General features: G+C 42.7%; 3 protein-coding genes across 4 annotated transcripts in view; 1 reads left to right on the top strand and 2 right to left on the bottom strand.

The window, feature by feature from the left end:
• Positions 1-316: 316 nt before the first annotated feature.
• LOC115131941 (charged multivesicular body protein 4c-like) lies at positions 317-7218 on the bottom strand. The gene is made up of 5 exons (XM_029664051.2): positions 6910-7218; positions 2047-2224; positions 1830-1944; positions 1589-1715; positions 317-1379 (listed from the first exon to the last, which is right to left on the bottom strand). The coding sequence occupies exons 1-5, from the start codon at positions 7091-7093 to the stop codon at positions 1315-1317; spliced, it is 669 nt and encodes a 222-aa protein (XP_029519911.1). The 5' UTR covers positions 7094-7218; the 3' UTR covers positions 317-1314.
• Positions 7219-8503: 1285 nt separating this feature from the next.
• LOC115131940 (vesicle-associated membrane protein-associated protein B-like) lies at positions 8504-13026 on the top strand. The gene is made up of 6 exons (XM_029664050.2): positions 8504-8778; positions 9955-10107; positions 10263-10366; positions 10679-10759; positions 11015-11191; positions 11421-13026. Exons 1-6 carry the CDS (start codon positions 8691-8693, stop codon positions 11583-11585), a joined length of 768 nt encoding a protein of 255 aa, XP_029519910.1. The 5' UTR covers positions 8504-8690; the 3' UTR covers positions 11586-13026.
• A 3034-nt stretch (positions 13027-16060) lies between these two features.
• LOC115131939 (guanine nucleotide-binding protein G(s) subunit alpha) overlaps positions 16061-21968 on the bottom strand; it is a 34944-nt gene continuing 29036 nt past the window's right edge. The window contains exons 10-12 of one of the 2 annotated variants that reach the window (XM_029664048.2): positions 18715-18845; positions 18463-18548; positions 16061-18200 (exon numbers count right to left, since the gene is read on the bottom strand). In XM_029664048.2, coding sequence (XP_029519908.1) covers positions 18054-18200; positions 18463-18548; positions 18715-18845 — 364 coding nt within the window. In that variant the 3' untranslated portion in view covers positions 16061-18053. The remainder of the gene's footprint in view (positions 18201-18462; positions 18549-18714; positions 18846-21968) is intronic. The other variant, XM_029664049.2, reaches the window with a different exon arrangement.

Here is a 21968-nt window from a genome sequence, read left to right as displayed (position 1 = left end):
GGTACTGGTTCACTGTGTATATAGCCAAGATGTCGTTACTCATTGTGTATTTATTCCGTTCTATTATTTTTCTATGTTAAAAATCTGCATTGTTGTGAAGGGCCCATAAGCATTTCATACTACACCTGTTGTTTGCAAAGCATGTGACAAATAAAATATGATTGGACTCAAGAATTCCCTACCTGAAATTACAGCAACATCAGACACATTGCAAAACATTAAACTAAAACATCTTAATGATTTCAAAGTAATACAAAAAAAATGCTTTTCTACTTTGAATTCACTGATCCCTAAGCAAGAAAAATCTCACCCACAATAAAATAATCCAAAACTTTAATGATTTTCCAAATAATGTTCTCATCTGGATAAATAAACCATAGGAATGCAAACATGCTTATCCTTGTCTTTTTCCTATGTATTTTTTGTTTTAATTACATTGCTTAAAAAAATTAACTAATCCTCAAATCCAAAATGTTGATACTATATCTACCTTCTAATCTATTCATTACAAAGCATTATCTTATTTTTTGCTGCAGTTAATATGTAGACTTTTTTTCAACATAAAATAAACTTTTTCCAGAAAAGAGACAACAGAACAGGGTGGAGTTTCTCTTTCTCTAAAGCTGTGCGGTGTATTAAGATTTGCCTCATTGCATGCTTTAGCACATGAAGAAAACCCGTGCCAGCAACAATATAAACAATTTAGATATTTCCTTCAAATCACAAGTGTCACATGATGAGGATGCTTTGGAGTTGGAATAGTCCAAATGTTGTAAAACAAAAGTTTCAGAATAACAATCCTGAAAATAGACCATTCTAAACGTTACCATGCTCATATGTCTTCCTATTTTGGTAGAAATGAAACAAAAAGTAAGTACTAATAAAAACATCTAGACCACACCCACTACGCCACACGATAAATATGTTTAAGTCGGAAAAATAGACATTGCAACTCCCATGTATTAAAATGTAAATTTGTCAGTGATGTTCATAACATCCCACAGACAAAGGCAACAGAACAGTTAAGTGATATTACAATAACTGCCCAAATGCAAGAGCGGGTGTTGATTATGCTAAACTTATTTTGAGAATTTTGATTCAAACATCCTGTTTATAGCTTTTATACAGGTTTTTTAACTTCATCTTTTCATGCAAGGCCATGGTACCCTTTCTCTAGTTTTGGGCGGGAAACAGAACCTACAGCATTGGCCTTTGTAGTGATCGTTTTAGGTGGTTGGTTCTCCTCGGACACAAAACAACCATATTCAATAAGTCCTTTCTTTCCCTCTACAGCAGGTGGTGTCAGTAATGCAACTACATGGCCTCCATCGCCCAGCGCTGTAAGTCATCCATGTCAGCATCGTCTTCATCCTCCTTGGCTAAAATTAAATTAAATAAAAAACATATGCAGATAGTGAATTACTTGAGTAAATGTGGTAAATAAATGTTTTATAGTAATAAAGTGGTAAATTACAATAGATCAATTAGTTATTTCATGTTCTGTTGGGACAGTAACCGTGGCATACAATGTTCCCATGGAGGATTTGCTTGTTTTATTGCATATTATTGTATATTCCAAAAGACTCACCTGGTCTGGAGGGTAATGAAGTAGAAGGCACATTGGGTAGATGGGCATCTTCTGTCCCGCCGATCTCCAGCAAGTTTTTGTCCAATTCCTCTTGTTCCAGCTCATCCAATTCTGCCAGGAGTTCATCCTATGGTGCAAGACGATAAGAACATCCCAGTCTCTGTGATATCTGGTCAACTATTGAACTAACAGCACTGATAAGACAAATAAAGAACAATGTGCAATGAACATTGTCACCTACCTCATCAAACTCCTCTCCAAAGCCTACAGGTTTTGAGATGGCATCTGAGATCTCTTGCGCCAGCTCCTGCTGCTCAGTGATGTCTTGCATCAAGTCATCTACTTTGTCTATGTCCCTAACACAACCGGACAGGGGAACAGAGAGATTTGAATAAATACAAGAGCTGTATGACTGCACCTGACCAAAGCTAATAAACAAGTAGTGTGCCCTTGCTTACATGTTTTCATGGGCAGCCTTCATTGCCTTGGCGGCAAAGCCCATGTTTTTGAGCACTTCAGTATTGGTATTGGCATTTTCCAGCGCCTCCCTCTGGAACTCGATGGTGGACAATGTGCCATCGATCTGGGTAAGCTGGTTCTCGTACCGCTTCTTCCTTTTCAAGGCCTGCAGGGCCGCTGTGCGTAGTGAAAGGGGAATTGAAGTGATTAGTGGGTTCGATTCCCGGAACCATGGACAGCGTTTCTGAATCCCCAGGACTATCAATGTGAGTAAATACATAACCTCTAACTACACTGAACAAAAATATTAAATGCAACATGTAAAGAGTTGGTCCCATGTTCTATGAGCTGAAATAAAAGATCCCCAGAAATGTTCAAAATGCAAAAACAGCTCTCTCTCAAATGTTGTGCACAAATTTGTTTACATGCCTCTTAGTGAGCATATCTCATTTGACAAGATAATCCATCCAACTGACAGGTATGGCATATAAAGAAGCTGATTAAACAGCATGATCCCCACACAGGTGCACCTTGTGTTGGGGAAAAAATGCCACTAAAATGTGCAGTTTTGTCACAACAATGACACAGATGTCTCAAGTTGAGGGAGTGTGCAATTGGCATGCTGACCACAGGAATGTCCACCAGAGCTGTTGCCAGAGAATTTAAATGTTAATTTCTCTACCATAAGCCATCTTCTACATTCAACCGGCCTCACAACCGCAGACCACATTCAACCGGCCTCACAACCGCAGACCACGTGTATGGTGTGTCGGCAAGCGGTTTGATGATGTCAATGTTGTGAACAGAGTGCCCCATGGTGGCGGTGGGGTTATGGTATGGGCAGGCTTAAGCTATGTACAACAAATACAATGGCAATTTAATGCACAGAGATACTGTGACAAGATCCTGAGGCCCACTGTCGCGCCATTCATCCACCGCCATCACCTCATGTTCCAGCATGATAATGCATGCCCCCATGTCACAAGGATCTATACAAAATTCCTGGAAGGTGAAAATGTCCCAGTTCTTCCATGGCCTGCATACTCAGCAGACATGTCACCCACCCATTGAGCACGTTTGGGATGCTCTGGGTCGATGTGTATGACAGCGTGTTTAAGTTCCCACCAGTATCCAGCAACTTCGCACAGCCTTTGAAAACGAGTGGAACAACATTCAACAGGCGACAATCAACAGCCTGATCAACTCTATGCAAAGGAGATGTGTCTCGCTACATGAGGCAAATGGTGGTCACACACCAGATACTGACTGGTTTTCTGATCCTTTTCATGGTATGTGACCAACAGCTGCATAGTCACGTGAAATCCATAGATTAGTGCCTCTTGTTTATTTTGACTGATTTCCTTATGAACTGTAACACAGTTAAAATCTTTGAAATTGCTATATGTTGCATTTATATATTTGACCATTATATTATGTCATATCTATGTTTAAGTCATTCATAGATGCCAACTGCATTTAGTGCCTATTAAAGATAGTATATTCTGGCCGGGAGAACGTTAAAACGCATCGCTTGCGGTACGGTTTTGGAAACAATTTTTAAAAATACTGTAAATCGCAACGGTATTAAAACCTGTTAAATTCGCCTCGAAACAGAACATGTAAGGTCCTTGGACTATAAGGACTAACATCAGGCTCCTTAGCCTGTCATGAACACTACTCAATACTTGGGCGTATTCCTCTGCTCAGGCGTTGCTGACGCCTGCCAGATGTTACAACACCTGGATAGGTATTTTATGTATCAGCTAACCTCATCCAATATTAGGGCACTCTGCCAGTCGATAACACACTCAATGACGTCGCACGCAACCACTGGTTAAGGCATGCAACGTCTGAACAGGGGAATGCAACCAATGACAGGAGTCACTTGGAGCCTCTCTGTTGGCACTCAGTATTAGGTTACTATCCTGGAAGGATATTGACCTCATCCCATCAGTAGAGGATGCCTGGTTGTTCTTTTAAAAAGTAATTTCCTCACCATCTTAAAAAAGCATGCCCCTTTCAAAAAATGTAGAACTAAGAACAGATACAGCCCTTGGTTCACTCCAGACCTGACTGCCCTTGACCAGCACAAAAACATCCTGTGGCGGACTGCACTAGCATCGAATAGTCCCCGCGATATGCAACTTTTCAGTGAAGTCAGGAACCAATACACAGTCAGTTAGTCAAGCAAAGGCTAGCTTTTTCGACAGAAATGTGCATCCTGTAGCTCTAACTCAAATGTTTTGGGACACTAAAGTCCATGGAGAATAAAAGCACCTCCTCCCAGCTGCCCACTGCAGAGGTTAGGAAACACTTACCACCGATAAATCCACGACAAACGAGAATTTTAATAAGCATTTCTCTACGGCTGGCCATGCTCTACTCCTGGCTACCGCAACCCCGGCCAACAGCTCCCACACCCCCCGCAGCTACTTGACCAAGCCACCCCAGCTTCTCCTTCACCCAAATAGCTTATGTTCTGAAAGAACTGCAAAACCTGGACCCGTACAAATCAGCTGGGCTAGACAATCTGGACCCTCTCTAAAATTATCCCCCGCCATTGTTGCAACCCCTATTACTAGTCTGTTCAACCTCTCTTTCGTATCGTCCGAGATTTCTAAAGATTGGAAAGCTGCCGCGGTCATCCCCCTCTTCAAAGGGTGTGACACTAGACCCAAACTGTTACAGACCTATATCCATCCTGCCCTGCCTTTCTAAAGTTAGCCAAGTTAACAAACAGATCACTGACCATTTAGAATCCCACCGTACCTTCTCCGCTGTGCAGTCCGGTTTCCGAGCTGGTCACGGTTGCACCTCAGCCACGCTCAAGGTACTAAACGATATCATAACCGCCATCGATAAAAGACAGTACTGTGCAGCCGTCTTCATCGACCTGGCCAAGGCTTTCGACTCTGTCAATCACCATGTTCTTATTGGCAGAGTCAACAGCCTTGGTTTCTCAAATGACTGCCTCGCCTGGTTCATCAACTACTTCTCAGTTAGAGTTCAGTGTGTCAAATCGGAGGGCCTGTTGTCCGGACCTCTGGCAGTCTCTATGGGGGGTACCACAGGGTTCAATTCTCGGGCCGACTTCTCTCTGTGTGTGAGTAATATTTTAAATACACACACATACATACATACATACATACATACATACACGTTGCTCTTGCTGCGGGTGATTCCTTGATCCACCTCTATGCAGACGACACCATTCTGTATACATCTGGCCCTTCTTTGGACACGGTGTTAACAAACCTCCAAACGAGCTTAAATGCCATACAACACTCCTTCCGTGGCCTCCAACTGCTCTTAAATGCTAGTAAAACTAAATGCATTCTCTTCAACCGCTCGCTGCCCGCACCCGCTCGCCCGACTAGCATCACTACTCTAGACGGTTCTGACAGAATATGTGGACAACTACAAATACCTACCTGTCTGGCTAGACTGTAAACTCTCCTTCCAGACTCATATTAAGCAACTCATTGAGCAACTTAAATATAGAATCGGCTTCCTATTTTGCAACAAAGCCTCCTTCACTCACGCTGCCAAACATACCCTCGTAAAACTGACTATCCTACCGATCCTCGACTTCAGCGATGTCATTTACAAAATAGCCTCCAACACTCTACTCAGCAAACTGGATGCAGTCTATCACAGTGCCATCCGTTTTGTCACCAAAGCCCCATATACCACCCACCACTGCGACCTGTATGCTCTCGTCGGTTGGCCCTCGCTACATATTCGTCACCAAACCCACTGGCTCCAGGTCATCTATAAGTCTTTGCTAGGTAAAGCTCCGTCTTATCTCAGTTCACTGGTCACCATAGCAACACCCACCCGTAGCACGCGCTCCAGCAGGTATATCTCACTTGTCATCCCCAAAGCCAACACCTTATTTGGCCACCTTTCCTTAGAGTTCTCTGCTGCCAATGACTGGAACGAATTACAAAAATTGCTGAAGTTGGAGACATATCTCCCTCACTAACTTTAAGCATCAGCTATCTGAGCAGCTTACCGATCGCTGTACACAGCCCATCTGTAAATAGCCCACCCAACTACCTACCTCATCCCCATATTGTTTTTATTTACTTTTTTTTGCTCTTTTGCACACAAGTATTTCTACTTGCATATCTATCACTCCAGTGTTAATTTGCTAAATTGTAATTACCTCGCTACTATGGCCTATTTTGTGTCGCACTGCTTTGCTTTATCTTGTCCAGGTCGCAGTTGTAAATGAGAACTTGTTCTCACCTGGCCTATCTGGTTAAATAAAGGTGAAATAAAAATCACTACAGGCCGTGTAACTTTGTTTAGTCATAAAATAAAGGTGAAAAAATAAATTAATAAGCAGTAACTTAGTCCCTATGAGTCTAGTGTCTCAATTTTAACTGCAACGTTTGTATTTTTGTTTGTATTTAAATTTTATGCACTTTGAGATTATTCTGTATAATGAAAAGCGCTTTACAAATGTAATACATTTTTAAGTAGATACTGTGTCAATGGAAGGGTGGCCCCTTCCCTTCTCTTGACAAACAGGCAAATTCATGACTCACACAAAATCCCCTGACTTGTTGATGGTGTAGACAGAGTTTTGATAGCGGTCACTAACACAGAACGCACCTATACACGGGGATAATGTAATTTAGCTGTTCTAACACAGTTGTGGAAACGAGATAGGGCGAGCCTGGCAACCTGACATTCAGTGACAGCCGTGGCCGCTCGGAAAGTTAGCTGCTTTGACTAGTTAGCCAGCTAGTTGCTAACGTTAATATACAGGAGAACTTTAAGTAGCTAGCTTCATTAGCTAGCCAAGTTAGACAACCATCGTGAATATGTATATGTTATGTTAGTTGGCGACTCACCTCGTTTGTTTTTTGTGCCGTTTTTCTTTGCAGTTATGAGTTCCTGGTCAATCTTTTTCTCTAGAAAGTCCTGTTTCTTCGCTAACATCTGCTCTGTGTCTCGGAGTTTCTGAATCGCATCTTGTGGACTCGGCCCTTTCCCTCCTTTCCCCCCACCGCCGAACAGCTTCCCAAACACGGACATTCTGGGATCTAAACTATATGGAAATAATGTCCTTTTAAAACGTTTCAGACTAACTACAGCCTATGGTGTCACTCTTCTCGCCGATTGTTTTTCCTACTTCCTGGTTAAGGCTGTATGACGTAATATTATTCCATAGTGGGTGGTATTCCATGGGGCTCCACCTGCTGGATAAGAAATGTAATAATATTTTTTTTGTCAATTAACAGACGCTCCTATCCAGAGCAATTTACAGGAGTAAGTAGGGTTAAGTGCCCTGATCAAGATTTTTCACCTAGTCGGCTCAAGGATTCAAACCTGCAACCACTTGGTTACTGGCCCCACGCTCTTAATCTCTAGGCTACCTGCCGCCCTTATAATAATATATACATTTTATATATATTGGGCTTTTCACAGTTGTGTAAAGTAGTTAAGTAGAACTTAAAAGTATTTGTACTTACGTAGTTTTTTGGGGGTATCTGTACTTTACTAATTATATTTGTGACAACGTTTACTCCACTGTATTCCTAAAGAAAATAATGTACTAATTACTCCTTTTCCATGACAGCCAAAAGGACTCGTTACATTTTGAATGATTAGCAGGACGGGAAATGTGTGTAATTCACGCACTTATCAAGAGAACATCCCTGGTCATCCCTACTGCCTCTGATCTGGTGAACTGACTAAATAAAAATGCATCGTGTCCTCTGGTTTGCTTAATATAAGTCATTTTAAATTATATATACTTTTACTTTTGATACTTAAGCATATTTAAAACCAAATACTTTAAAACTTTTACTCAATTAGTATTTTACTGGGTTACTTTTTTTTTTAAGGAATCTTTTCTTTTACTCAAGTATGAAAATTGGGTACTTTTCCCCACCACTGGCTTTTCATTACAAGTAGATTCTCTCCAAGTCGCTTGTGTTGTTCTGATAGGCAGCTCGGAAAAGTAGTGTATTGAGCGGAGGGAGCACTGATGGTGTATCTGATAGATGGGTCCTGGAGCAGTCACAGGAGGCTGCTGAGGGGAGGACGGCTCATAATAATGGCCGGAACGGAGTGAATGGAATGGCATCACTCCTCTCCCAGCCATTACTCCTCCCCAATTAAGGTGCCACCAACCTCCTGTGTTTGAGCTCTTCATCGGGCACCTCGTCATACGAGACGTTCACAGCTCCTCCTTTGTAGGTAGGCTGGATCGTTCACTACCAGAAGTGAAGCACCCTCCTATTACCTGTGCGGCCCTTGGGGCAAAATCAGTTTGACACCCCTGTTCTAAATTAAATTGACTTTACATTCTCAAATAGTTGCCATATCAGAGCAGAGGCTGTTCGGTTTGCTCTTTCATTTGTCCAGGTCATTTAAAAATAACCCTGCAAAAATGTAACAACTCACAGAAAAGATCTTCGCTGACATTCCACAGACCTGCCCTATCCCATGACGTCACACGGAGCCCTTCCTTCCTGCTCTCTGCTTGCTAGCTTAGCTTCAGCTGTTGTTGGCAGTCCAAGTTTTCTTATTTTTATCCTCAGCTATCCCTTACCGAAGTCAGGTCGTATTCAGGAACATTTACAATAGCCATAATAGAAACAGCTGCGACATATAGTCCAGGTAATTTATGTCAGAAAGGCTTACGAACGTCTGTGACATGGCCAGACAAGAACAAGTCCTCCAGCTTGAGCCACCACACGAACTGAAATTTAGAGGTAAGACTAGGGCAGGGCCTGATAGTTTGGTCTGCAAATATTTGACCATCGTTCCTAGATAATGTATTAACAATAGTGTTAACTTAATTGTGAAAAGATGGGTCTGCACACGGTGTATCATATTTCCTATTTGGTTTTTAGAGTGGTAACAAGTGAAGCGACATTGCATACCGACGTCTTCTACCTACCGATGCTAACAGGCTAACGCCTAGCTGTCATTTTCTAGTTTAGCCTGTAACGAGAAAGCAGGCCCGGGTCATTTCCTCAATCAATTGCATGCTATTCAGTTACTATCATAATCACGATCTCCCTGGTTTGTGAGTCGGCTGTTGCCAGCATAAATAAATACTTATTTCAATAGCTACTAATGAAAAAATATCTAACGTTGGTAGCAAACTAGAGACTTTCTATGCGGTCAGGACATTTCCATAAAAAGAAAAACTACCCGAATGGATACAGAGAATAGTGTTTTTCAATCCGTTCCTGGGGCTAACCCTAAACGTGGGCATTTTTGTTTCAGCCCAGCACACAACAACAATCCCTCTGCCTCGATAAATTGAATCGGGATTCCCTAAGAACACGTCACTTCGATACAGCTAGTACCGGAAGTGACTCTTCGTAGTAAGATTGAGCGCATTTTCGCTGAGACTAACCCCTTTCCTAACCTTAGTAATCCTAACTTGTTCCGTTAATTAGCCTAACCTGCTGCATACATTCCCCTAACCGGTTACGAAAAAGTCACTTCCAGTCGTAGGCTCTTTCAAAGTGGCGTGTTTTTTGGGGAATCTCGAGTTGAATCAGGTATGTTATGGATGGGCTGAAACACAAATGTGCACCCCGTAGGAGGAGCCCCAGGAATTGATTGAGAAATACTGCTGTAGAAAAAGGCGACTGTTGACAATTGTTAGGCACGGATCAGTGAGTCCAAGCAGAATGGTAAGATCCGGAGGTGGACCGTTTTACTTCTTCTAATGGAATTATTGAACAGGGACTATATTGATGATTGGTTTTGAGAATTATATCAATAGTCATAACAAAATAGATTATAACAAAAAATATGTGGGGTCATCTCAATAAAATGGTCCTCCCCAACTTTTTTGGGGGAAAAATAATAATAAGATGAGTCAGCTAGCTAGCATTGATATCTATTGTCTGTTCTCTCTCCGTCTTTTCAAGGTCCATTTACAGATGTTGTCACGGCCACCCTGAAGCTAGGCAACCCAACGGATAGAAATGTCTGTTTCAAAGTCAAGACGACCGCGCCCCGTCGATACTGTGTCCGTCCAAACAGTGGCATCATCGACGCAGGCACCTCAATCAATGTGTCTGGTTGGTGTCTTTTTGGTTGATTGCACATTTATTGTAACTGACAAATCTCAAATAGAGGAACTAAAAGTATGTTGAGCTGGTCAAAGTAAGGTAACACGTTGTGCTGTTGCTAAGAGGTTGCTCAGTGGCATTTATCTGTCTGCTTTTTTTCACAGTTATGCTGCAGCCTTTCGACTATGATCCCAATGAAAAGAGCAAACACAAATTCATGGTGCAGTCCGTGCTTGCTCCGTATGACATGACTGACATGGAAGGGGTGGTAAGTGTCCAAATGGAATGTGATGAATCTGAATGTCACTAATTATGATCTGATGATCACAGTAAGTCCATTCAAGCTGCAGTTCTAGTTCAGAGGGACTGGTACTTACTGTCTCAATCCTCTACTTATTTAGGTGTTGCAAGTGGGACAAATGTGCTGTCAAGATATGCTTGTCTTATGAGTGTCATAAGAGTCCCAAGCTGGGTGTGGTCATCTTGGTGTTGCCTTGTGATTCAGTTTTCCGTCAGCCCTCCCCTCTTCTTCTTTTTCTCTCTCTCATTCTTTCTCTCATTCTATCCTTCCCACCGACAGTGGAAAGAGGCAAAGCCAGAGGAGCTGATGGACTCCAAGTTGAGATGTGCATTTGAGCTGCCGCTAGAGAATGACAAAATTGTAAGTCACTATATCTTGTCATATCACTACATCCAACTGCATGTATTTTTCTTAATATTCCTTCCCTCATATATTTCATTTTAGTGTAAGATGCGTTCAGAGCACCTTCATTCCATTCACAAACAGTTCCTGAATGATTGTCATCTCCATTGCATCTCTGAAGCAGCCATTGCCCTTTTTTTTTTTGTATGTTGTCTTCCTCATCCCCATTGTTCTTCATCTGCATAGTTCTGTCTCCTCCACTCCTCCCCACAGCATGCCAGTGAAAGCAACACAAATGTGTCCTCCGCCCCCGTAAAGCCAGAGCTCTCCTCACTCCCTAAGTCGGCCAGCTCCTCCCTGGATGACGGGGAGGTGAAGAAGATCACGGAGGAGTGCAAGAGGCTGCAGATGGAGGTCCAGAGGTTACGGGAAGAGAACAAACAGATCAGGGTGAGTCTCTAATAGCTCTAGGACCCACAACAGTCAGATCTGTTCCACACAATACATTTATCTGCACCATCTGTAACAATGCAGACTTACTTAACAGGCCTCACCTTTCGTTTCTTATTTGTGATTGGTAATTGACTGATTTGAGATCAGTAACGGCTGTTTCACTGTTATTGCCACAAAAAAAAAACACACAAAAAAAAACAGCTGTTCTATATTCAACTTTACCAAGGAGGACGATGGTCTGCGGAAGAGGAAAGTCACCTCCATGGTGTCCTCCCCCCACTCCTCTTCCTCCCAGGCCATGACGAAGGAGGAGGGCCTAAGTACCCGTGTTCTGGCGCTCTGCGTGCTGTTCTTCGTCATCGGAGTCATCATCGGGAAATTGGTCCTGTAGACAGCCAGTGGCAGCGTGCTCGGAGGACCGAACAAAACCACAACGGGATGTATACTTTTTGTTGTTGCGTAATGCAACATCACAAGTTTATTTGAGTAGTGACATTTTTTTAACATAAAGCGAAGGTAATCAAGAGTCGTCTTGCCTTTTTAAAATCACTCTATTCTCCGTCCTTCCACTCCTACTAGCACAGATACAGTACAAATTATTGTGTGGGGGAAGTGGCAACGTTGTGATCTATAAGTAGCAATGTGTTCCGGTAAGGCCAAGGCTTTTCCTACTGCAGGATTAACGTGACAGTTCTGATGTTGTGTGAATGTTTTACTCATTGCTTTTTTTAAGGGAAGGACACTGTATCTTGTGAGTCGAGAGGCTCCCTGTGAGTTTTAGCAAGAATGGGTAATTATGTAAATCCAGTCATCCAAAATTATTCCTTTTATAAAACAGAAAATGGATTTAGGAGGTAACTGAAAATTAAATGTTAACCATTGTTTTGTCCCAAAGAGACCCCTTTCCAATAGTCAAACTTGTAATTGGTTTTCAATATATCACAGAAGCTGTACTGTCTCACCGTGCTGCAGTGAATTAGTTCTATGCACACTTGTTTAGTGACTGAGGTGAAAGTACAGAATGACCGACTTGTCCTTTTGGTCGAAGGCCTGGGATGTGAGTGATATCCTCAGGGTCAGTATGAAATGGCTGTCATCTTCAGAGAGAACAACAGTGATGCAGCTTTTCCAGATGACGGCAAATGGCTTAACCTTAGGTGAAGCCTGGAAGTGATCCAAGTCCTGTATCTGATTGCAGCTGAGTAAGAGAAATATGCAACATCCATTTTTGACATACAGTACACTAAAATATAACGATGGGTTTGGACTCATGACGCTGTATATAGTTTGATAGTACTTTTATGTTCTTGTGCTTTGCTTCAGTTTTCTTTTTTGAGTATCATGTAAAGGCATAATTGTTTTGTAATTATATTTGTACGCACTGTATTCAAATCAAGTTCTCATATAGTGTCTACAAATAGCATGGAAATGACCTCAATAGTTTTCTTTCTACCTGTGTCTTAAACACAGCAGCAAATATGACTGTCTTCTCAAAAGGGACCATCTCGGAACTAGCTATCGGTTGGGGTGTTTTCTCTCTTGGCTTGGTTTCTACTGTCTTAGCTGTCTAAAGAATCAACCGTCCTGTTTGTATTTAAAATCACTTTTTTTTTGTAGCTTGGGGGGCTTGGATTGTGGACGGCTGGATGGAGAATTGAGCTGTGAACACTATATTAAAAACTGCTTTGGCGCTTCAGACCATCACATGTAACCACAATAATTGGGTACAGTTTTGTATGTACATTAAATAAACAAAATATAATGGATTGTGTAGCATCATAGTAATGAATTAAATGCGTAAACCCAAAACATGTTTTTTGGTGGAAAGTTAATTTGCTTCAGTTTTATTCATGGTGCAAGGACAACCAAGCAGAGGTGTAAAGTGCAGCCTTTGGGAGTTTGGAATGGCCCCAGTCAGTATTTTGCATTATTGTTGGGACAGATTTTGTGTTCGAGTGTGTGGCATGCCTGTGTCCACACAGTCTTTCATGCATGCCCTATTTAGTTGATCTAAAGATTGTATGTAAATCCTTTAGTAATACCTTATTCACTTGCTAACACAGCTGTATTCTACAGGAACAAGGTTTCACAAAGCCCCTGCATTACTGAAAGTTGGACCCTCCCTCTATAACTTGTTGATAATCCTTCCACCTTCAGACAGATTTAATCTCGTTCAACTATAAATGCTTGCTTGAACAACTAAATTATTATTCTTACGGAGATGGGGCTGTAAGATTCTGACATGCATGGATTTGTCACCATCTAGTGGTGTAAAGTGGCAGACTAGAGCAGTGGTTCCCAAACTTTCAGTCACTGTACCACCAACTGAAATATCACATTTACATAAGTATTCAGACCCTTTACTCAGTACTTTGTTGAAGCACCTTCAGCAGCAATTAAAGCCTAGAGTCTTCTTGGGTATGATGCTACAAGCTTGGCACACCTGTATTTGGGGAGTTTCTCCCATTCTTCTCTGCAATTACTCTCAAGCTCTGTCAGGTTGGATGGGGAGCCACTCTGCACAGCTTTTTTCAGGTCTCTTCAGAGATGTTTGGTCGGGTTCAAGTCCGGGCTCTGGCTGGAACACTCAAGGACATTCAGAGACTATTCCAAAGCCACTCCTGCGTTGTCTTAGCTGTGTGCTTAGGGTCATTGTCCTGTTGGAAGGTGAACCTTCACCCCAGTCTGAGGTCCTGAGCGCTCTGAATCAGGTTTTCATCAAGGATCTCTCTGTACTTTGCTCCGTTCATCTTTCCTTCGATCCTGACTAGTCTCCCAGTTCCTGCCTCTGAAAAACATCCCCACAGCATGATGCTGCCACCACCATGCTTCACCGTGGTGCCAGGTTTCCTCCAGACATGATGCTTGGCATTCAGGCCAAAGAGTTCGATCTTGTTTCTCATGGTCAGAATCCTTTAGGTGACTTTTGGCAAACTCCAAGCGGGCTGTCATGTGCCTTTTACTGAGGTGTTGCTTCCGTCTGGTCACTCTGCCATAAAGGCCTGATTGGTGGAGTGCTGCAGAGATGGTTGTCCTTCTGGAAGGTTCTCCCATCTCCAAAGAGGAACTCGGGAGCTCTGTCAGAGTGACCATCGGGATCTTGGCCACCTCCCTGACCAAGGCCCTTCTCCCCCAATTGCTCAGTTTGGCTGGGCAGCCAGCTCTAGGAAGAGTCTTGTTGGTTCCAAACTTCTTCCATTTAAGAATGATGGAGGCCACTGTGTTCTTGGATCGTCAATGCTGGAAACATTTGGTACCCTTCCCCAGATCTGTGCCTTGACACAATCCTGTCGACCTCATTGCTTGTTTTTTTTGCTTTGACATGCACTGTCAACTGTGGGACCTTATATAGTGTGCCTTTCCAAATTGTCCAATCAATTGCATTTTCCACAGGTGGACTCCCAAGTTATAGAAACATCAAGGATGGTCAATGGAAATGCACCTGAGCTCAATTTTGAGTTTCATAGCAAAGGGTCTGAATACTTATGTAAATAAGGTATGTTTATTTTTTATAATTTAGCAAAAATGTCTAAAAACCTGTTTTCACTTTGCCATTATGGGGTATTGTGTGTAGATGGATTGAATACATGTTTTCCTCATCAATTTTAGAATAAGGCTGTAACGTAACATGTGGAAATAGTGAAGTTGTCTGAATGCATAGTATATCATATATCAAACAAAGTATGGAGGTCTCTGTTCAATACCCACACTACGAGACAGGAGAAGCTATTCTGATATGGTTGTCACAGAGCATCACAGACCATGAACCCAGCCCTCACCTAGTCACCAGGAATAGCAAGCTATGTCAACCATTCAGGACATAGATAAAAACAAAGTAGACACCGAGTATACAAAACATTGCCTTTTTCCATGACATAGACTAACCCAGGTGAAAGCTATGGTCACTTGTTTAATCCACTCAATACCAGGAAAGTGTTCATAATGTTTGGTATACTCAGTGTAGTTCATGGGTCAACCACCCTGTAAATCTCACTCAATATCATTGAGAATACTTGTCCATCATGCTACATAGGACACCTACCTTCTGCGCGCAGTTGTGTCAATGGCAGTGTTCTCATGTTCAGGAGCATGGCACTGAACGGTGGTCATATGGGGCGGCAGGTTAGCCTAGTGGTTAGCGCGTTGGACTAGCAACTGAAAGGTTGCAAGTTCAAATCCCCAAGGTACAACTGTCATTTTGCCCATGAACAGACCCCACTGTTCCTAGGCCATCATTGAAAATAAGAATGTGTTCGTAACAGACTTGCCTAGTTAAATAAAATGTAAAAATAATTGTTGGGCAGAAACTATCTAACCAGCAGCACTCCTGCCTCTTTCCTCTACACTTCCATTGACCTTGAACTAACGACTTAACTCGTCAATAGATGCAATTGAAACATATTACGTCCCCTCATCTACATAAAATTACTGCAGTTAATTAGCTTGTAATTCCCTAAGCTACACTCCTGACGAGAAATACATTCATCAACCATTGTCATGGTGTAGGTCAACATCACAATGTTTAGGCAAATACCCAAAGACCCATGTTAATATTTTTCAGAAATTAACTGTGCAAAGAAGCTTTGTGGTGAATGCCTGTGTCTGGGTTAAACTGGGAATGACCGTTCTATCGCCTTGGATGGGAAACAAAGACAGAATTGAATAGAGTCGTGTTGCATGTGATAGATGCAGTATAAATGTTCTCTTTGAAAAGCAGTGAAGTAACAGCGAGGAGTTAATAAAAGAGCTGTCTAAGTAAATACAGTGGGCATAACGAGACATGGCTAACGATGGATGAATGAAATGTCACGGGTGTATCTGGTGTAGCTTTGTCCTTGTGGTTGTGTGTAAGGACGGGCCTGTGGCTGTCTGCACCAAAAACCTTTATTTCGCAGAGCTCCTCTTCTGAAAGTAGAGACCCATTTTTGATGTACACAGTAAATGAAAACTAGGGCACTGAAGTGAAAGTGTAATACTGTACAGTCCGTCTGTTGTGCAACACTAGGAAGGACCCCAAAACAATACAATTGTTTGTTATCTTTAGCAAAAGAAAAAAAATTATGTAGAAACAAGCAATGTTTTGCATTTGGATATTTGTCATTACCTTTTACCTTTAAGCTATAAAAAGAAAAAAAAAGGTAAATAAACTCACCCTTCATGTTGTTCGCTAATGAAACAAAACCTGAACAAAACCTGAACGAAAAGAATTTAAGTTACAGCAATAGGCACACTACAAAATGTGTCAAGGTTCTTTGATACTAATAAAATACTTTTTTAAATCCATAGACATTTCATATATTTATATATTTTTTGGTATATGGATCCAAAAATAGACATTTAAATCATATAGGGGAGGGAAATTAAAAATCCAAAGCTACGAATGGTTGTTCCCCTTCCCTGGAGAGAGAGAGGGGGGAGGGGGCAACTGGCCAATCCATACAGCGCAGTATTAACACCCACTTTAGCTCGTTATACACGTACAGTCGTGATCAAGGCACAGGGATCTTCTTAGTAATTTTTCAATTGTACAAAATAATACATTTTACAGTCTGTACAAGAATAATAGTTCAGCAGTAAATTAAAGAGATACAAAGAGCCTGGGAAGGAAGAGGGAGGGGTAGGAGGGAGGGGTAGGAGAGAGGGGTAGGAGAGAGGGGTAGGAGAGAGGGGTAGGGTAGGAGGCAGGGGTAGGGTAGGAGAGAGGGGTAGGGTAGGAGAGAGGGGTAGGGTAGGAGAGAGGGGTAGGGTAGGAGGGAGGGGTAGGGTAGGAGAGAGTGGGGATAAGGGAAATGGAGGAAACCAAGGAGGGGGGGGGGGGGGTTGACGGGAGAGTGACCATATGAGTAAAGATTAGTGTCCCATTTATCGTTATCTTCCTCTTTTTTTAATTTCAGGATATTTTTTCTTTAAAAACATAACAAAGAGCATTGCCAGTAAAGTAACAGTGCATGGTATGTGGTGAAGTTAAGAGAGAGGATAGGGAGGAGTGAAAGAGGCGAGAGAGTGTGTGAGAGCGCACAGGGCACAACAGTCTACACAGACAAAACAAACCGTGGAGACAGAAACGGGGCTGATCAGACTTCTCTTAACTTATATGGTACTGTACTGTATATGAGCTTTGCACTCCGTTGAGTTCTGTGAACGTTGGCCTTTCTCCTTCCGCTGCTGTACCGACAAGGCAAAGTCATGTGACAATCCTGTGGGTGTCATGGTGTCCAAGCTCCACCAAATTCACATAAATATTCCCTTCCCCCAAACCCCGCTCACCATGATGCTTCTCTGGTTCATTGTCCATCATTGAAATTGCTCCTGGTAGGTATCTTGGCTGTGATTCATTGAAAACACTGAGCCAGTCAATCTGTGGCTGCAGCCAGTAAGCAGCTAAGACTCAGGACTTGCTCAGTTCAGGACCAGTGACCATGCAGTCGAGTAAAAGCGTGTGGGGTTATTTTTCTGTATGCAAGCAGTTATGGGTAAACTGAGATTAAGTGTGCCTAAGAGTGTGTCTGTGTGTGTGTCAAAATATGAACGGAGGTTGTGAAAGAAAGACAGTCCGGTGCCATGTCAGTGTGCGTACTCGCGCCCGTGTGTGTGTGTGTGGTGAAATGGGTTCAAGTCTTGAGCACAGTGCTAAAATGCTGTGGAGTTCAGCTGATCTGGCTTGGATGTATTCTGTGTTTTGCAGTATTTCAATAGCAATTTCCATGTTGCGCTGTAGCTCTCATGTCTAGTTTGACTTCAGGAGTCCCCAAGAGCACACAGAGTCAGGGCGACAGGGGTGGGTTCCAGGGAAGGGGGAGTGGGGGTCAGGGAGGGACCGGAGGTCGGGGTTCCGAGTCTGTGTTGCAGTCCCCTCCCATCACAAGAGCTCGTACTGCCGAAGGTGCATCCGCTGAATGATGTCCCGACAGTCGTTGAAGACCCGGCGGATGTTTTCCGTGTCGACGGCGCAGGTAAAATGGGGGTAACAATAGTGCCTGCCATCTCCGCTGGCTGTGCTGATCCTCTGAAGAAGAAGAAAAAAAATCACAGTGAAGCACAATGAGACAAAATGTGCACTACCACCATTCAGGACATCATCCACTTGACTCAATAACAAATCTAACACTTACTGCACGTTAGCCTTCCGGCTAACTTATTCAATATGAGTAAGAGAAAGTCATCTCATTTGTCATCTTTTGTTGCGATTAGATACTATTTTGTAATCAATACCATAAGATTCCACGTAACATTAGCAGGGGAGACGTCGTCGGAATGTCTGCACTTACCAGGAACTCATCTCGTATGAAGTACTTTGCCCTCGTGACACGTGGATCCTCCCCTGCTTCCGGTGTTGCTATAGAAGCGTGAGAGACTGAATGATGAGTGTTATGATTGGATTCTGGTACACGATCACACATTGTCAGTGCCACAGTTCGCTATGGCGATTACTTATCAGCCACAGGAAAGAACATTCAGGAGCCACCTACTGTGGCTAAAATCAGAAGCAGTCTGTGTGTGTGTGTGTGGGTGTGTCTCACCATCATCCGGTGTGGTGTAGCGTGCAAACTCTGGGAAATACTCTTCGATTTTTGATTTCCCAGCCAACACCTTCTCCGCTAGCAGGTCCTGTTTGTTGAGGAATAGGATGACAGAGATGGTCCGCAGCCACCTAAAGAGACAAACACACAAGAGATGCTGGGTAAATACACTGGCAGAAAGCAGTCAGTGGTCCATTAGAGCGAGCAAATTAGATTAATGAGAGCATTTTAATAGAACAGAGGAATAGAATGAATCTTCATTGTTCGTGGATGTCATGGGTTGTGCACGTTTCTCTGTGTGTGTCAGTGGAGGCTCCTCAGAGGAGGAAGGGGAGGACCATCCTACTCAGTAAATTTCATAAGTAAGAAGGGAAACGTAAAAAATAAAAACATTTATAGATAAAACTAGACTAAATATAATCACATCACCAAATAACTGATTAAAACACTGTTTTGCAATGAATGTCTACATTATCCTCAACAGCACCCTCTAGGGTAGCACTTTCGTGTAGCCGGAGGACAGCTATTTTCTGTCCTCCTCTGGGTACATTAACTTCAATACAAAACCTAGGAGGTTCATGGTTCTCACGCCTTCCATAGACGTAAACAGTAATTATGACGACTTCAGGGGACGTACTTCAACCTATCAAAGCTCTATCAGCTGCAGTATGAACTGACATGCTGTCCACCCAATCAAAGGATCAGAAAATGAATCTACTGAAAGCATAAGCTGCAGCTAGCTAAGACTGCAGTGCATAAAGTGCGGTGAGTCGTTGACTCAGAGACAATTGTACAGTTTTGAACAAATTAATTTGTCAAATTAAGGAGAAGCAGCAGAGACAGCTAGATAGCTATATTGCTTTGTATGTTCTTTTCTTCTTAGTTTACCTTTCTTTTAGTTAGAAAATGCATCTAATTTGGCCTACTCAGCAACCTGACTCAGAGAAGAATGCTACAGTGGGGAGAACAAGTATTTGATAACCTGCAAAATCATCAGTGTTTCCTACTTACAAAGCATGTAGAGGTCTAATTTTTTTATCATAGGTACACTTCAACTGTGAGAGACGGAATCTAAAACAAAAATACAGAAAATCACATTGTATGATTTAAGTAATTAATTTGCATTTTATTGCATGACATAAGTATTTGATCACCTACCAACCAGTAAGAATTCTGGCTCTCACAGACCTGTTAGTTTTTCTTTAAGAAGCCCTCCTCTTCTCCACTCATTACCTGTATTAACTGCACCTGTTTGAACTCGTTACCTGTATAAAAGACACCTGTCCACACACTCAAACAAACAGACTCCAACCTCTCCACAATGGCCAAGACCAGAGAGCTGTGTAAGGACATCAGGGGTAAAATTGTAGACCTGCACAAGGCTGGGATGGGCTACAGGACAATAGGCAAGCTTGGTGAGAAGGCAACAACTGTTGGCCCAATTATTAGAAAATGGAAGAAGTTCAAGATGACGGCCAATCACCCTCAGTCTGGGGCTCCATGCAAGATCTCACCTCGTGGGGCATCAATGATCATAAGGAAGGTGAGGGATCAGCCCAGAACTACACGGCAGGACCTGGTCAATGACCTGAAGAGAGCTGGGACCACAGTCTCAAAGAAAACCATTAGTAACACACTACGCCATCCTGCAGCGCACGCAAGGTCCCCCTGCTCAAGCCAGCGCATGTCCAGGCCCATCTTAAGTTTGCCAATGACCATCTGGATGATCCAGAGGAGGAATGGGAGAAGGTCATGTGGTCGGATGAGACAAAAAAATAGCTTTTTGGTCTAAACTCCACTCGCCGTGTTTGGAGGAAGAAGGATGAGTACAACCCCAAGAACACCATCCCAACCGTGAAGCATGGAGGTGGAAATATCAATCTTTGGGGATGCTTTTCTGCAAAGGGGACAGGACGACTGCACCGTATTGAGGGGAGGATGGATGGGGCCATGTATCGCGAGATCTTGGCCAACAACCTCCTTCCCTCAGTAAGAGCATTGAAGATGGGTCGTGGCTGGGTTTTCCAGCATGACAACGACCCGAAACACACACAGCCAGGGCAACTAAGGAGTGGCTCCGTAAGAAGCATCTCAAGGTCCTGGAGTGGCCTAGCCAGTCTCCAGACCTGAACCAAATAGAAAATCGTTGGAGGGAGCTGAAAGTCTGTTTTGCCCAGCTACAGCCCCAAAAACCTGAAGGATCTGGAGAAGGTCTGTATGGAGGAGTGGGCCAAAATCCCTGCTGCAGTGTGTGCAAACCTGGTCAAGAACTACAGGAAACGTATGATATCTGTAATTGCAAACAGAGGTTTCTGTACCAAATATTAAGTTCTGCTTTTCTGATGTATCAAATACTTATGTCATGCAATAAAATGCAAATTAATTACTTAAAAATCATACAAAATCTGGATTTTTGTTTTAGATTCCGTCTCTCACAGTTGAAGTGTACCTATGACAAAAATTAGACCTCTACATGCTTTGTAAGTAGGAAAACCTGCAAAATCGGCAGTGTATCAAATACTTGTTCTCCCCACTGTATTTATGTTAGCTAGCTGGCTAAGACTATCCAACACTGCAACTCCTTCAAGTCAAGGTAAGCTGTCGTTTTTACTAACCTTTTTACTAACCGTTGTGACTACTAAACTGCTTGCTGTACACTACTGTGTGATTGTACACATGGATTGGATTGAGTATACTAACGCCTTAGTTCTAGTTTGTCGACTATAACATTAATACAGTGGAGAACCGTGACTATAGGACCTAGGCCTTCAGAGGAACCAGAAATCTTCCAATACGTTGCATCAAACTCCAAAATAACATTACCTTTCAAACTTATTTCTGTTTCTTAAAAGAGGATGCTAACAAATTAGCAACAACATCCACCTTAAAGTTGAAAACAGCTGCTGCAGCCACCATCGTCTCACTACTACAATACAAGCTAGCTAACGTTACTAGTGTAAAGGCTCTGCATGGTCAATCCGACATCTGAAGTGGCATTTACTGCGATCATGCAGCCTCCACAGACGTCAGGGCTTTATGTTTGTACAGAACGTACCGCCCCCACCTACCGTCAACCAATCATGTCAATGCGGAGCACTCCACATTGTTACAAAATGTGTGCGATGGCGATGCGGTATGGAGCTTGATTTTGCCTCTACGTGCCTCCGGAGGCTCTGCAATTGCATCACACCCTCCATACGAAGCCTCCGACCACATTTTCAGATCAAGCATAAATTGGCTTTTATAGCATGGGA

The sequence above is a fragment of the Oncorhynchus nerka genome, linkage group LG7 (genome assembly GCF_034236695.1).
Source record: "Oncorhynchus nerka isolate Pitt River linkage group LG7, Oner_Uvic_2.0, whole genome shotgun sequence".
In the NCBI taxonomy this organism is placed as follows: Eukaryota; Metazoa; Chordata; class Actinopteri; order Salmoniformes; family Salmonidae; genus Oncorhynchus; species Oncorhynchus nerka.
The sequence above is the reverse complement of the archived record's forward strand: the minus strand, read 5'-3'. Positions and strand labels throughout refer to the sequence as shown.

What these genes read in the sequence shown, in the direction of transcription:
- LOC115131941 (XM_029664051.2), bottom strand. Translation starts at nt 7,093, where the DNA reads ATGTCCGTGTTTGGGAAGCTGTTCGGCGGTGGGGGGAAAGGAGGGAAA. An exon ending in AAGGCTGCCCATGAAAACAT is followed by an intron (nt 1,945 to 2,046) that starts GTAAGCAAGGGC and finishes CGGTTGTGTTAG; the next exon opens with GGACATAGACAAAGTAGATG. An exon ending in TTGGAGAGGAGTTTGATGAG is followed by an intron (nt 1,716 to 1,829) that starts GTAGGTGACAAT and finishes CTTGCACCATAG; the next exon opens with GATGAACTCCTGGCAGAATT.
- LOC115131940 (XM_029664050.2), top strand. Translation starts at nt 8,691, where the DNA reads ATGTCAGAAAGGCTTACGAACGTCTGTGACATGGCCAGACAAGAACAA. An exon ending in TGACTGACATGGAAGGGGTG is followed by an intron (nt 10,367 to 10,678) that starts GTAAGTGTCCAA and finishes TCCCACCGACAG; the next exon opens with TGGAAAGAGGCAAAGCCAGA. An exon ending in CGCTAGAGAATGACAAAATT is followed by an intron (nt 10,760 to 11,014) that starts GTAAGTCACTAT and finishes TCCTCCCCACAG; the next exon opens with CATGCCAGTGAAAGCAACAC.